Source organism: Lepidochelys olivacea, assembly GCF_965140295.1.
Source record: "Lepidochelys olivacea isolate rLepOli2 genome assembly, chromosome: 1".
NCBI classification, from domain to species: domain Eukaryota; kingdom Metazoa; phylum Chordata; order Testudines; family Cheloniidae; genus Lepidochelys; species Lepidochelys olivacea.
In genome coordinates, this window is record NC_140411.1 from 47,515,369 (window position 1) to 47,531,281 (window position 15,913).

A 15,913-nucleotide genomic window follows, 5' to 3' on the forward strand; every position below is an offset into this window, starting at 1 on the left:
TTTAACCCCAATGCCTAATGGGTATTTGAGACAAAGTATGTCTGTTAAAAGATTCAAAACCCTCAACATTAAAATAAGGTGTGAGAGCTCATGATATACAGTAGAACCTCAAAGATACGAACACCAGAGTTACAGACTGACTGGTCAACCGGACACCCTGTGAAACCGGAAGTAACCAATCAGGCAGTAGCAGAGCCAAAAAAATAAAAAGGAAAATACTGTGCCTGTATTGCGTCTTAAAGGTAGGTACATCTGGGCTGTGCCCACTCCCACCTCCATGTATGGGGGCAGCCACTTATAGCAAGATGCTGGGGCTGCCAGCCCAAGGTAGCCAGAGCCAGCAGAGCAGGAGCAGCACTTGGGGTCTATGCTGCTTTCACACACACCTGGAGGGGGACGGGCTGTTTTTTCTCTGTCTCTCTCACTCACTCATCCCCCCTTTCGCTCCCCCCAGGAGGACAAGCTTGCAAACTCATACCACCACTGAGTAGGGAGCTCAGCTGCTGCTGAAACCTGGCCTGGAGTGTCAGCTGCTGGATCTGGAGCCTGAACGGTGCTTTGCTCAGTTACAAACATTTCAGAGTTATGGACAACCTCCGTTCCTGAGGTGTCCATAACTCTGCGGTTCTACTGTACATCTCTGAAATCCCAAAGACGTTTTTCAGCAAAATCAGGGAAACAAGACTTGCCATTCCCGGTATTTCTTTAAAAAAAGGGGGGGGGGAGTAGGGGGTCAGAGGGATGGAAACAAAGCCATTTAAACAACATTTCAGGGCTTTATATACAAAGAAGGAAAAATGGGCAAACTTTTATTCTTAAAAAATTATGTAGATGTCGCTTTTAAAAGCAATGTGCCAAATTCACCTCTGCTGTAACTTCACTAAAGCTACTGGAGTCACACTAGCTTTGTATTTATCTCACTGTGTCTGAGTAACAGGAGCTTTCACCATCCAACTTGGCTTCCCAGGCCTGATCCCAAGCCCTGATCATCTTGTCAGTTGCACATGTGCAACTCCCACTGACTTCAAATGGAACTGCATTTATGCACCTATAGTGACAATCAGACCCTTGCCATAGAACTGGAAGAGATATCACAATCACCTAGCATTATAACTTTTACTACAGGATCAACTGGGAAGAGAAGATAGGCTGTGAGAAAAGCAATCCTTGTTCAAATTCAAATTCACTTGGTAACATGATGAGAAAAATATCTGTGATTTATGTTTATGTCTGGAAGTTTCCCCTAGTGTGAAAGTCTGTCTTTAAAGGAAAACCAGATCTTTCTTGCAATGTACGTTCTTTTATGTTATGCAGCCTAAACTATGCATTGCAATGATGTCAATAATGTACATGGAGTGATTGTATCCTGTCTGCGTCCTGCAAAAGATGACTTTGAAAGTTAGATGTTTCATCTTGACAGCCATATCCTGATCAACAAACTCAAAGAGCCAATAAATAAATATATTCATTGAAAAAACTGGTCTCTGTGTAAGCTGCAGTTAAACAGGAACTTGACTTGTTTTTGTATTCACATCTAGTCTATGATAATGCCCCAACACCAAAACATTTGAGCACCACTTAAACTTACAAGGTAAAACTTGCTTTCCATAAAAGAAAACAAAGATACTGTCTTTCACTCTCATCCTTTTGAAGTCTGTGATTTAAGTGCAAGTCTTATTGATACAAATGTAGAAATGGCCAATACTTTGGTTTTGTAGAACTTTCTGAGTGGTGATCTTCTACTGCTAGAGGAAAACCAAGAGACACAGGCACCAACTTTCCCAAGTGCCAGGGGGGTGCTCTGCCCCAGGCCCCACCCCACTCTACCCCTTCCTCCAAGACCCCAGCCTGCCTTTTCCTGTCCAGTTCCGCCCCTCCCGCGAGCACGCCGCATCCTTGCTCCTCCCCTCTCCCCCCCAGAACGCCACGAAAAAGCTGATCTGTGGGGCCCGCCAGTGGGTGGGAGGCGCTGGGGGCAGCTGATGAGGGGGCTGCTGATGGGTGCTCAGCACCCACCGTTTTTTCCCCATGGGTGCTCCAGCCCCAGAGCACCCATGGAATCGGCGCCTATGCTAAGAGAAACTGACTGGCATGAGTCTCTCAGGAATTAAGGCTGTAGCAAAGTCTTTATTTTTGTGTACTGTATAACAATAAAATAGAAAAACAACGTTCCCAGTATAAAATTGATTTCGCACATACACATGACCTCCTTCAAGCTACACTTCGTGCACATCAAATTTCACACATGAAGTTTGTAGCAAAAGAGCAATTTTTGGCAAAACATGAGGTGAAGTGGACAAATTTCTGAACTTCAGTTCTTAGAAAAAAATCAATAATATAGGTATTGGATATTTACGTCTGGAGTTGTGGAGGAACAAATGAATGCACACTTCATTAACCTTCCAAAGAGCTGATGGATTTCAGAAAGTCTTCATAAGTTATTTATGTCTTCTATAGCAGGTAAAAATCAAACATAAATTTGACACAGGTCTCTATAGATCACCATAAATTATAAATTGATTATAAATACCAAGACGACTGCTGCTGAGAGCCTCTTGCCTGGCTGGCAGTTCCCTTCTCCACTCAAGAAGAGAATAATAGAAATATGGAGCTGAAAGGGACCTTGAGAAGCCATCAAATCCAGCCCCATGCACTAATAGGAGACCACAAGGATAAAACACCTGGCTGGGATGGTCTAGGTTTCTCCAACCTAGTCTCAAAAACCTCTAATGACACAGACTTTACAACCTCCCTTGGAAGCCTATTCCAGAGCTTAACTACCATTATAGTCAGAAACCTTTTCCTAATATGCAACATAAGCCTCCCTTGCTGCAGATTGATCCCATTACAGTACCTCCTGTCCTACATTCAGTGGACATGGGCAATAACTGATCCCCAAACTCTTCGTAACAGCCCTTACCATGAGACTATCAAGGTCACCCCTCCTCTGTCTTCTTTTCTCAACGCTTCTTTTAACATTTTCACATAGGTCAGGATTTCTAACCCTTTTATCATTTTGGTTACTCTCCTCTGGACACGAGCAGCAGACGGTCCCTAGAAGTGGGGGGGTGGGGGGTTGAGAGGTGGGCACCAATACCCAAACCATGGCCCTGCCGCCCCTCCCCCCCGTTGTCCCCGAGGCCCCACCCCTCGCATCGCCCCTTGTTCCCGAGGCCCTGCCCCCCTGTTGCTCGCCCTTCCAGCTGGTAAAAAGCGGGAGGGGCCACGGCCCCTGCTCCCGCGCCGCTGCCTCGGGGCTGGCTCTCCGCACTGGATGCGCCCCGTGCTCCAGCTCAGGGCTCACCAGCACGAAGGACCGTTACCTGCCGCGTGACGTCATGCGGGCCCCACTCCTGCTAACACACCCCGCACCCGGACGGGCCTTGGCTGCCGCCGCGGACTCATCCCGCCTTGCGGGTCCCCTCTGGCCGGCGCGTGGAAACAGCGGCCCGGGCCAACAGGTCCCAGCAACCTCCCCGCACAAAGCTGCGCCGGCGCCTGAGTCAGCGGCGTGGCCCCGAGGCCGGGCTCCCCACCCCGTGTCCAGCCCGCGCGGCTCTTCCCCGCGGTCGGACACGCTGCAAGGCCCGGCCCGGCGCCCCACGCCACCTGCCCCAGCCCGGGCACCTGAGGCAGCGCTACAAACTGCGCGCGCACGCTCACGGCCTGGACGGGCCCTGCCGCAACCCCGCCCTGCCTCGCCTCATGGCGTTTCTTGCGTATGACGTAATAATCTGCGCTGGGGGCGGAAGTGACGTCATCAGCACAGGCGGAAGCAGGGGTGGCTTGTGCGTGAGGGGGACGAGATGGTGAGTTCGGGCTCGGGGTGCAGGGCCCCGGGAGCGCTTTGGCCGCTGCTTGAGGGGGGGAGGCGGCGGCGGCGGTGCTGGCGGCTACCTCTGCGCCGTGTGGGCCCTGCGCCCCGCCGCGGCTCCCGTCCGGGTCTGGCCGCTAGGAGCGGCGGGGCTGTGCTGAGTCATGGGGGTGGCCGGGCCCGGCGTGTACAGCGGCGGGGAGGCGGCTCGTGGTCCGCGGTCCGGTGCCTCGGAGCAGTGGCCGAGGGGGAACCGGAAGCGCGAATCGCCCCTGCCCGCAGCAGCGCGTTCCCGCCCGGCGCGTTCCCTGCCTCGCCCCTTCCCTGCCCCCTTCCCCCCGTGCAGGGTCAGGGCCGCCATGGCACCAGCCCCGCCGCCCACCCCCTGTGGGATCAGTGTCTCAGGGATGGGAACATCTGTTAGCTTATCTCTCTCCCCCCACTCCGGGATTGTTTCCTACTCCGCATCCCGAACTCTGGCTCCAGCATATGAGAGTTTGATTCATGTCAGTTGTGGGTGTTTTCTTGGGGCGGGGGGAGGAGAGAGTTAAGTCTTTTATTTGCCTTCTGGTTTCTGAGCTTTGAGGGCGCATTTGAGGGCGTCTTTAAACTTGGCTCGGTAGCCATGAGGGCTAGACAACTACTTCCAAGAAATGAAAGCTGAGGTTTTTACAGAAGTATTTGACTCAAGGAGTTGGGGCTTTAAGAACACCACCAAATGTTGTAAGACTTGTGATAGAGTGGCTAGAGTTGGCAATGCCTCCTGCTATTCCTTTCGCAGGACTTTGCAAAGATTAAGGTTTAGGTATCCACCCCTGCTTTTGGTGCAAGGTCATGCACTTAGGGACTAACAATAATAATTTTTGCTATAAATTGGGATCATATCAGTTAGAGGTGACAAGAGAAAGATATGGTTATATTGATCACTCACAAGATGACTATGCACTGCAAACATGATGTTGCTGTGAAAAAGGCTCATGCAATCCTAGGATGCATCAGGCAAGATATTTCTAGTAGAGATAGGGAAGCATTATTACCATTGTACATAGTACTGGTGAGACCTCATCTAGAATAGTGTGTGCAATTCTGGTCTCCCATCTTTAAGAAAAACTAATTCAAACTGGAACAGGTTCAGAGAATGGTTACTAGGATGATCAGACGAATGGAGAACCTGCCTTACAAGAGAAGATGTAAGGATCTTGGCTTGTTTAGCCTAACAAAATGAAGGATAATCAAGTACTTCTTTTTGCAGTACTTGATGTGTTTCACTCTTGGGAATATTTCTGGTTTTTCAGCCTTTATTTACTTTACTTCATCCTATTGTTTTCTAGTCATTCCCTCTTGTACAATAATAATTTCTCCTGTATTTTCATATTCCAAATATGCGTGGTGATAGTGCAAGGAGGCTCCATTGTGCTAAACACTGTACCTTCACATAGTAGGAAACAGTTTCTGTCCAAAGAGCTTACTGTTCAGATAGACAAATCAGGCAGTTTGAGAAGGGAAACTGAGGCACAGAGAGGAGCGGTGGCTTGTCCAAGTCTCAGTAGCTGAATGGCACAGCTGGGAATAGAGAATAGGGAATAGATCTGGATCTCCTGAGTGCCAGTCCAGTTCTCTAATCGGTAGATGATGCTACATTTATTTAACTGTTTTATGTTTCCTTGAAAGTCAATGCCTTCAGTCTCACACCCCAATAAATAAATACCTACATACCTACATTTTGTTGATCTTCCCTGAGTTCCCTCTAAATTTGTTACTATGTTTCTGGGGTAAAAAGGCGTTCAAAACTGAATTGAATATAAAATTCCCCAGACAGCTACACCAGTCAGTTCCACTTTATAGGGCTTATCTTCTACCTTCTTTACTACCCTTTGCCTTTGCATAAAGAAAAATAGTAATTGCCATGTCCGATCATTGGTCCAATATCCTCCATCTGACAGAGGCTAGAACCAGATGCTTCAGAGAAGAGTTCAAGAAACCTTGTAGTGGACAATTTATGGAATAATCTGCTCTCAGAAGTTTCTTCCTAAACCTTAGTTGATGGCACAGTCATTTTCGTATTTGTGTTATAGAAGTGCCCAGAAGCCCCAATCAGGATGGGGACCCAGTTTAGGTAGGTGCTCCCATATATGTAGTAAAAGAGCGTTAAGTTGTTCTTTTTGTTCTGTCTTAGCAAGTTTGAGGAGCAAACAGCATGATATTACACTATTCCAAGAGATCTAAGGACAGCTAAATCACTTTGAGGTGTCCTAATTAAATGTCATTTATAGTCTCAGTTAAAAAGCAGTTACCCTGAAGACTAAGGCTTGTGCGTATGTAGTTTTAAAGAAACATCAAACAACTCTTTTTTGGTATAAAGACCAAAAGATTAATCTAAATTTTTGTTTGCCAGAGCTAACAGAAGCGCTGAATGGGGCCTAATTCTGTAAAAGTAATCCTTGCTTTTTGTTTCAGAATTCCAGAGGAGTTGGATCTCAGCTTAAGGATAGCATCCCAATTGCTGAATTTTCAGCTAGTGGAGCATTTGGAGGTCATGATATTCTACGCAGAGGGTATGCCTTGTCTGCCTGCTAATATATTATTACCATAACCAAATTGAAATTCTAGGTATGCAGGAAGAAAGTTTTTATGTATTATGCACCTGCTTTAGAATATACGCTTCTTGGCCGTATACTTTATATCAAAAGATATGTCTAGTCCAGTGATTATCAACCTATTTACCATTGTGGGCTGCATATGCAGCTCTCTCTGTGTTATGTGGGCCGCAGTCACACGATATATATACTACCTGTACATCTACGTGGGCCACAGCTGTGTGCTGATTAGGATGCAGGTTAAGAATCACTGGTGTAGTCACTTTGCGTATAATTATTGTAGGAGCATTATGCATCAAGAACTTGTTTCCTATGAAACCTTACTCTTAGAACCAAATAATAAATACAAACAGCTGTGTAACTAGTGATCTGTATAAGGCTGTACCTTTAAACAACTGATAGAAAAAGCTTAATTTTCATCCCTGCGCATATATGAACTTTGTCTTTTAAATAAATAAATAATAGTAGTTGCGTGTGCTTTTCTAATGTTGGCCAAAATGGTCGATTTCAGCTATGAATGGCATATGAAACAGTATTAACAGTGTGGAAAATGGCCTAATATTTTTACACTACTTGGTAGTGTTTCAGATGGTTGGTGGTCAGAACCATATCTGTATACACACACGTATATAAAATATACATGTAGAATAGAAGTATAAATATTTCTGTTGAAATTTAAAATGCTTATCAAACTGATTCAGAAAGAGATAATCCAAGGCTTGCATGTAACAGTATAGTCAGGGAATTAAGGTTTGTCTGAAAATGAAATAATGTCAAAACAAGTACCATGTTGTGATGTTCAACCCAGATTGGTAAGAGTTGTGTCACCACCTGCCCTACAACTGTGGGTGTCTTAAATGCTGTGCTGCTATGGTCCACTGCCCTGATACCAACAGCCAGCCTTACAAGCATGCAGGTCACACCCTGGCTTCCACCATCCAGTTACTTTTTTGCATAGTGACCCCAATGCCTTCCCAGTCCTGAATTTCCACAGAACCATCTACCATTACCACAATCTGCTGAGGTTCCCAGAATTGTGAGTTACAGGACAGTGTTTTGCTACTGCTAAGCTGTGTGACAACTCCCTGACACACCAGCTTGTCCTCCTTGCCAGCAGACTCTCTTCAGGGCTCTGTTATCCAAACCTTGCTTTGCAGGTAACAATTGGTGAACTCCCAAGCTCCCCAGAAATGTCACAGTGCTGTGTCCAGCCCTCCTGAACATTCAGAGAGTAGTCATTTGTTGCTCCTTTAAAAAGACAATACACTGCAGCTTATTAATACATAGGGGTAGGGGGGCTACAAATGCTCTTATTTCAATCACAGCACAGAATTGATTTATGGTAAAAGTAAAACACGGTCATTAAACAAAAAGTCATAGATGATACCAAGAATAAAGACAGAAAGGATTACAAGGAAATAAGTGAAAACACTTCTAAGACTAAAACCTGGTTTAAGTCTCTTGTTCAAAGAAGTGTTTCTCGCCACGGGTATGTTTACACTTCAGTGTAAACTCAGAGTTCGAACTCAGGCTCAAACCTAATCCTGCCTGTATACACACAAATTGTGCTAACCCAGGGCTCGGACCCAGGGTCCCAAGACCCCATGGGGTGGCAGGTCCAAGCCTGAGTCAAACCGTGACCCCGTGTTCAAGCCCTATTGCTTTGTAGAGTAGATGTAGCCCCACTGGACTTGTGCTCTGGGAGTCTGCTAAAAGTATCCCACAAGATGACTTTTTTATCCTCTGAACAGGCAAGCTGGGTGGACAGTCAAGTTTTCCCATGCTGCACCATGAACAAAAGGCTAGAGTGGCCACATTTTAGGAGGGTGCTCAGAAGACTGGGATACAGGTGGTTGGACTCAGACCTGCATAATGCAGTGTAAACTTTGGAACCCCAGGTTAGGACCCAGAGTTCAACAATTCCTAACCTGTGATTACAAATGAGTGTAGATGCTCAAGCCTTAGGTTAACAAACCCAGGGTCTGCTAATTTGAGTTCTTCAAATTCTGGGCTTACATTGTAGTGTAGACATACTTGACGTCTGTTTTCCAGTATGGCTAACCAGACTTTCTGGTGAGGACTCTTCACAGAGCTTAAAGTGCTTGGTTCCTTTGTCTCCTAAGGTGAAGGATAATTTAGGGGTTCACTCCCCCTCTATAGTCCGGTAAACTTCTGAAGTGTACCCCTAGATAAATTTCCTTTTCACTGCTGGGTGTGGATGCCATGATGCCTCCTGCAGACTCTGTTGTCTTCTCCTCCAGTAGTGACTTTTACAATGCAAGTGATCTCTTCCTGCAATTTCTTATACAGCTTGTCAAATGAATAGCCCATTGAATTTGGCCCCACCTGGCCTTTTTCCTTTGTTTGGGGAAAACCTGTTTAAACCAGGCATGTCGGGGGATTTGATAAACACCTTTCAGTCATATATTTCCAGCCTATCTGTAAAGTTCTTCATGGGTTGACTGTACATGTCACACAAGAATATTAATGATCAGTAAGTTATTAGTTTTCCAGTGACATGTTACATTACACCTTTTAGATACAGATTGTAATATTAGTGAGTTGGAGTACATTGAGTTGGTCAGGGCAGCTGAAACTCGTTGCTGGATACCAAGCAGACCCTTTGGCACAAGGATGCTCTTAGGGTCACACATGTAGATTATCCATAAGTGAACCAATAATAGCAGGGTTTATTCAGGTATTCAAGTTAAATTTGTCTTCTGTTTGTGAGCTGGAGCCGGATGAAGAAAAAACATGACTGCTTTTATGTTAAGCTTGAAACTGAATCAGAAAAAGACTGAAATTCTTGCATAGGTTTTTTCCTTGTTACAAACATCAGTGCTCATTTAGATCTGGAATTAATGTCAGACTAGACATTGGCGCAGTAATTTTTGGTTCTTCTGTGACTTTAAAAAAACAACTTTTGTTTGCCTTTGTAGCTTTACAAGTGTGAAAAATGAACTTTTGCCGAGCCATCCTTTGGAACTGTCAGAAAAAAATGTAAGTGCAATGCTGAATTTGATAACCTTTTAATGTTTTCTTACCATCAGTTAGTAAGAAAATTTAATTAAGGGCCACTGTTAACATTAACTTCTTGACCAGAGCAATTTCAGTGCATCTCAGTCACTGGTGAATAGGATCCTAATATTAATGGAATAAAGATGCCTAACAATAGTATTGTTTTGATATAATTTATGCAATTAAAATGATATTTCATTATGAATTTTTGATTGGGCGGGGGAGTTGGTTAATAGCTGAAAGAACTGCTAGGGTTTATCTCCGCACAGGAGATTTGACGCAGTAGAATTAAACATCTTCAGGGGATACACTTTTAGGTTCATTTTTATTCCAAAATATTACTCCTGTATTATGCTGAAATGGTTATGGCTGTTCTTATTGCTGTAGAAGTTTATAAACTCTACAAATAGCATTAATAGCAAAGAAACTAAATGTCTTTGCTTGGTATGTCATAAGCCCCACTTTTAAATAGCAAAAGACACTGGCAAGGCTAATGTAGTAAGTTAAAGAAGTGAAGCTGGGGAATGGGGAGGAAGTATAGTTAATATTTTTCTTCTAAACTTCTGATGAAAATTACAGAGACTGACTAGACCTTTGATGTTTTGCCTAGAGATGGTATCCTGTCCTGTAACTTATACTTCTGCTTGTTTGTGCTAACTGTCTTCTTTGGAAACATCAATGGCTCTTACACCAATATATTGTTACCATAACCATCACAAGTATAACTTCTGAATATTAAGAAAACTAAAAAAAAAAATTAGAAAAAAATCACTATCTTCTGTCACTGATCTCAGTAGCATCAATGCAAAACCTGGAGCCAAAACCCCCCACTAAGTACTGCAAATACATGCAAAATGATTTTTAGTTTATACTTGAAAAGTTTATTTGGCCAGTCACAACTTCTTTTATCAGGAACCAGTACCTATTAAGTAGGTATCCATATACTATATTTCATGTTATTGATTAGTGCCAGAGGACCCAGTAAGGAGTCAAGACTCAGCACTTGCTTTCCTAAATGATTTAAAACAGTGGGACTCGCGTATAAGATATTTAACAAAAATAAATATCTGCTGAGATCGTATATAAAGTAATTTCACTATACTGGAAATAGGAAAAGTTTGCCAAATATAGGCTTCTTATTTTTTTTCAATTAAAGCAAAAAAAGTTACTCTTCTTGTCAGTTTATAAGGCTTGCCATGGATTCTTTTAGGCCAAGATGCTTGGCTTTCCTCTTTCTGGGCTACTAATATATTTAAAATATCACTAAGCAATTTCAAGAAGTTATTAAAGTAATACACAACTACTCCACTTGGTGGAGTCCAATGCATTCTGCTTGCCAAAAATAACAAAATACAGTTTCAGCCAGTAGCAAGCAGCATGTAATGCATGATTTTAAAATTAGATTTTCTTTCTCAGTTGCTTAAAACAAATGAGTTAATGTTTTGGCAGTTTTCTTACACACTGAGGTTTATAAATCTAGCAACCTATTTATTGCATTTTTTAAATTTATTTGTGCTGTGGACAACTTCCATATGCATGTTCACTGAAGTATAATTTTACAAATATATTTTCTATAGCTATAATTAAATGCAGCTTTAAAAAAAATTCTTTTGATAGTTTCAGCTAAACCAAGATAAAATGAATTTATCGACTCTGAGAAATATTCAAGGACTCCATGCACCTCTAAAGCTTCAAATGGAATTCAAAGCAGCAAAGCAGGTGGGCACTTTAAACTATTCTAGTAATATGAATTGCCTTAGTTAATTATAGACATATCTGCAAACATGCTTTTTAAAAAGCATTTGTTTATTTCAAAATACATTAGATAACAGCTGTTCATCTACTATACATTTTTCAAGCAAACTCTAAGCAGAACTGGCTCTATTACTTATGATAAAACTAACGCTGGTTATTTGAAACATTCAGAGTTCTGTTATCACAGCAAATTCCAGGTGAAGTGAAGCCGAACTTCTTAAGTCTTGTGTGGGATTTTCCCATCCTGCGGGCCCTGGGAGGAGGACCACGGGAATGGAAGTTATATCCCTGATTTCCTTCCCCAAGACCAATGTTCCTTCTGGCAAACCTCCTGAGAATTCATAGGAAGGGAACTCTGCTTCTGCAGACTAAAGGAGTTTGGGGGGCTGGAGCGCACAAGGAGGTGGGGGAGAGATCAGGGCAGTAAAACCCTATGTGCACCCCTCCATTAGCCCTTCTTTGTAAGCTGTGGGAAGTTCATTGGGAGCCAGCCCCCAAAGTTTAAGTTCAGTGGGAGATTGTACCCACCACCCCTTGTGAGATAATCTTTGAACACTGCACGTCCGTCTTCCCCTCACTCTACCCCCAGGAGCCATAATAGACTGGTTTGTCCTCACTGAATGTATTTAAGGTCATTAAAGACTGACAAGCCTGTTTGGGCTTGTTTACAGCTGAGGCACCTACTACAGATGTGTTTTGAGGTAGAATAAGGAACTACCCCATCCTAAGGGTTAAGCGTTGGCCCACAACAAGCCTCATAAGGTTTGCTGTGGGTTTCCTGCCCTGCAGACACCAGAAGACTTACAAGAAATGCTGGAATTTGTCCTGCTCTCACCCAGTCACTCCTCCCTGCAGATCTCCTGAGAGCTTTTTCTCCCACAGCCTCTTGCATATCTGGCAGGAAGGGAGAGTGGTGAGAGCAAAGACTTTTTTCCCCCTATGTGTGGCTCGCCTTAGTTATGCAGGAGAGAAGAAATTCTTGTGACCTTAGGATACTTGTTGGCCTTTGATTGTTATCTTTTTAATGTTCTTAGAAGATAATATGAACTCTCACCACTGATATGTGCCTGTACCGTAACTTAATCTTTTTACAGCATTTGAGTTGGAATAGTATTAGTATTGGAACTGATTAAAGTGCAGCTGTACTAGCGAATATTATGGATAATTACAAATCCAGTATATCCACAAGCAAGAGACAGCTATGCTTTGTTATATATAAAAAACAAGTTTTTCTATGTCAAAGGCAGTTGTGAATCCAAATATGTTGCTGTCCGATGTGCATCTTGTGATCTGAGCTCTTTACTTCTCGTTTTAGTCAGTTGCCTGTGACACGCGCGGAGCCTTCCTTCCTCCACAATCATATAGTGGTCTGATGGTTCATATGGCATAAACCTGTCCTTTTGAGCAAGAGCCAATCTCAAGCTTTGTTGTTGTTTATTTGTATTATTGTAGAGCCTAGGAGCCCTAATCATGGACAAAGACCTCATTAAGGCTGATTCTAGTGGAGATTGGAGAAATGATATTCATAATCTAAATTTAACCTAAATTACTCTTAGAGAAGGCCATATAAGTTCATTAAAATAATGATATAGCCTGTTGATGTGCTTTTTACTCTTTTGATATATGGATTGAAAAAATAAAATTGAAAATAAAGTAGCTAACCAGATTATTGAAATGTATGTTTATTAATCACGTAACTCTCAAGGTAAAGATACTTCGTAGTGACCATTCACAGATATTTGGCAGAAAACAGTGGGCATATTTTTCTACTGAAATTGAAAACTGTTTTTCATAATAGTACATTTTGATGTTTAGATCCTATGCCTTGACTATAAGACAAGGTGCCAGACAGGTCTTGAGACAAATGTGTGCAGGCTAGAATATCTCTATGCTCGAGTCCATGTTATCATTCTGTCATTTCCCAAAGAATTTTGCCTGTCACTTTTAATTACAGTCTGGACTTGGGAAGCCTGAATATAGAGAAGCCTGCGTTTTTTCTGACTCTTGCTGTGTTTTCACAGATCCAGCGTCTTCCGTTTCTACATAGCTCAAATATAGCACTGGATACACTGAGAGGAAATGATGAATGCATTGGTTTTGAGGATATTCTTAATGGTAAATATGTTTTCTTTCAAAGATTTTGTAAGCTGTCAAAATTTTCTCAGGGCTATCAGGGAAAGGTGAGATTTGGGAACTGTCAAGATTTCTGTGCCCCCGACAGTTAGGTTTTTAAAATATCTTGTTTTTTATTAATTTAAATTTAGGGGTCAGAAAAGGGATGTATCAGGAAAAAAATAAATATGGTGAAGCTGCTTGTTATCCGGAAATATAAAACATGGGTTAGGGGATATGGTACACATCCAAATACAAGACACAATTTTGCTTTAATAGTAGTTAAAGAGAATAAATGCCAATTAAAAATTATTGGAGAAGTGGTTTTATCATCTGGGGCTAAATTATGGAGCCTCCATATTCCTGGAGGAGTGCTGAAGGGAATGTGCCTCAGAGAGGCCCAGTTTGTACTGTGCATGGAAGGAGCACTGTCTGTTCTATCCATTAGGGCAGAGCATATTGCTCCTCAACGTGCATTGCCCCCACTCCAGGGGTTGATATGAAGGGGGAGTCAGTCTGCCCCTTGCATAATCTTGCTTCTTGAAGCATCATATGTGGTGTTTGGGTTGCACTCCAGTATGAGTGCTGGTTTTTTAGTATATTCTGTTTTGAAGTTCTCATTCTGGTATTTCTCTTTTGATAGACTATCTTACCTATTAGACTTGGGCTCTGTCTCTTTCTATACACATACACCCCCTTGAAACTAATATTCACTGTTGCTTTTTAGTGTTATAACTATTCTCTAATTTTTTTTTTAAACTAAGTACTGGGCTTTGATCACTTTGAAGACTTTGTAAAGTCTTTCTTTTGTCACGCTCATGTTGCTGATATGCCATTTCAACTTAGTTTAAAACTTGTTTTTCTGTCTGTTGTACTTAATTTATTGTCCTAGGTCTTGTATGTGTAACTCTCTGGTGCTTGAGCATAGCATAGCTCCTCCCTTTCCCTAGAAAGGAAACCCTTGCCAGATTTCCTTCCCCCTGGTTGTTGCTTAGAACAAATATTTACAGGGTTGACAGATTTGCAGCATACACTACAGAACTTTTCTCAGTAATCAAGATGTGCACGTTGCTATAAACCAGTGGTTTTCAAACTTTTTGTATTGGTGACTCCTTTCACACAGCAAGCCTCTGAGCATGACCCCCTCCTTATAAATTAAAAATGGGGGTGGGGGGTAATTTAATGTAATGGGGGCTCAGGGCTGTCAGCCCCACAGAGCTGACACCTCATGACCCCTATGTATCCACCTTGCGACCTCCTGAGGGATCACAACCCCCAGTTTGAGAACCCCTGCTATAAACAAATACATCTAGAGGAAATGTAGTCATCTTGTCTTATGATGGTTTGTTTCAAAGTGTTACTAACTTTGTAAATATTTTACTGTCTATTTTCTAGACCCATCGCAGAGTGAAGTTATGGGAGAACCACATTTGATGGTGGAATACAAGCTTGGTTTATTGTAACACAAATGTAGTCTGAACCTCCTGTTCATGAAAACATTTCTTGTATGTGTCTTTATACTATACTACAGGTTCAGTGTACAATATATTCATATTACATTGATACAATGTTTTTGTTAACTTACTCACAGGAGAGCTGTTGCCTTACTTGATAAATAGGCACATTAAATGTTTAAAGTCTTACGATTTGTTCTCTGCTTACTGTCACTATAAATGTCCTAGAACTAGGTATTTTAAAACTGTACAAGACGACTCTTCATATATTGCTCAGGACAATAGCTGCTTAGTTTTTGAAATATTATACATATACTACAAGAGTTCAGAAATGCATGTGAATTTTAAAATTGATTACTCAGTAAATGTAGGGAATGCATGTTCTTGCAAAAGAACTTTTTGAATATAAAACAGGCATTTTCCACTAAATCACTTTTTGTTCTTAATCTTTTAAACATCAAATAAAAAATTGCTATAAATGCTGTGGTTTCCAAAAATATGTAATCATAACTCAAGTCCCTGACCTCTAACCCAAGCAATGTTACTCTCGTCACTTGCAGTCCTTTTAAGGATCCTCAGTAGCTCATGGGTAGAAAAGAAACCTGCCACACACATTTGTCTCCCCCAGCTAAGATGCTCACTCACTGGAGCTCAGTTGCCCCTTAGGATAGAATTAGACACTGCTCCCTAGGAAGAGTTGGGAGCTGAATTTGGCTTTACCCAGCTACTTTTGAGGGGGGAAACCCCTCTTTTCGATTTCACAACAGTCTCGTCGGGCTCCATTGCTCTGTAGAATGAGAGCTTATGTAGCCCTATTTTGGGCTATGTTCCCGCCTACATGGAAACTTAAAATAACCTTTAAATGCTGCTAAGTGGTTAAGGGAAAAATACCAATGTTGAGAAAAAATGTAAAATTCATAATGTTTGCATGAAACAAAGGCACATCTGACAGACTGCATAACAAGTGTTACAGTAAACATGAATTTTTATTTTACATAACTGCAGAACATAAAATTAAAACTGAACTGACTTGGTTGTAATAAACAATCTTATCTGGGGATAACCAAAGGGAGAGCCTAAAATTAAGCTACACTAATGCATCTTTTATAAATGAATAGCCAGATTAAAGCTGTTTTCTGTAAGTTTAAAGGGTGTATTTTTAT

At 42.2% G+C, this 15,913-nt stretch overlaps 1 protein-coding gene across 1 annotated transcript; it reads left to right on the forward strand.

Moving 5' to 3' along the window:
• The first annotated feature begins 3,654 nt into the window (after positions 1-3,654).
• POMP (proteasome maturation protein) lies at positions 3,655-14,939 on the forward strand. Its single transcript, XM_084612160.1, has 6 exons — positions 3,655-3,809; positions 6,272-6,369; positions 9,351-9,411; positions 11,047-11,148; positions 13,206-13,299; positions 14,692-14,939. The coding sequence occupies exons 1-6, from the start codon at positions 3,807-3,809 to the stop codon at positions 14,757-14,759; spliced, it is 426 nt and encodes a 141-aa protein (XP_084468286.1). The 5' UTR covers positions 3,655-3,806; the 3' UTR covers positions 14,760-14,939.
• The last annotated feature ends 974 nt before the right edge of the window (positions 14,940-15,913 follow it).

Excerpts from the sequence above, each read along its gene's own strand:
- POMP (XM_084612160.1), top strand. Across the intron at positions 6,370-9,350 it reads CATGATATTCTACGCAGAGG|CTTTACAAGTGTGAAAAATG; the intron begins GTATGCCTTGTC and ends TTGCCTTTGTAG. Across the intron at positions 13,300-14,691 it reads TTTTGAGGATATTCTTAATG|ACCCATCGCAGAGTGAAGTT; the intron begins GTAAATATGTTT and ends TCTATTTTCTAG.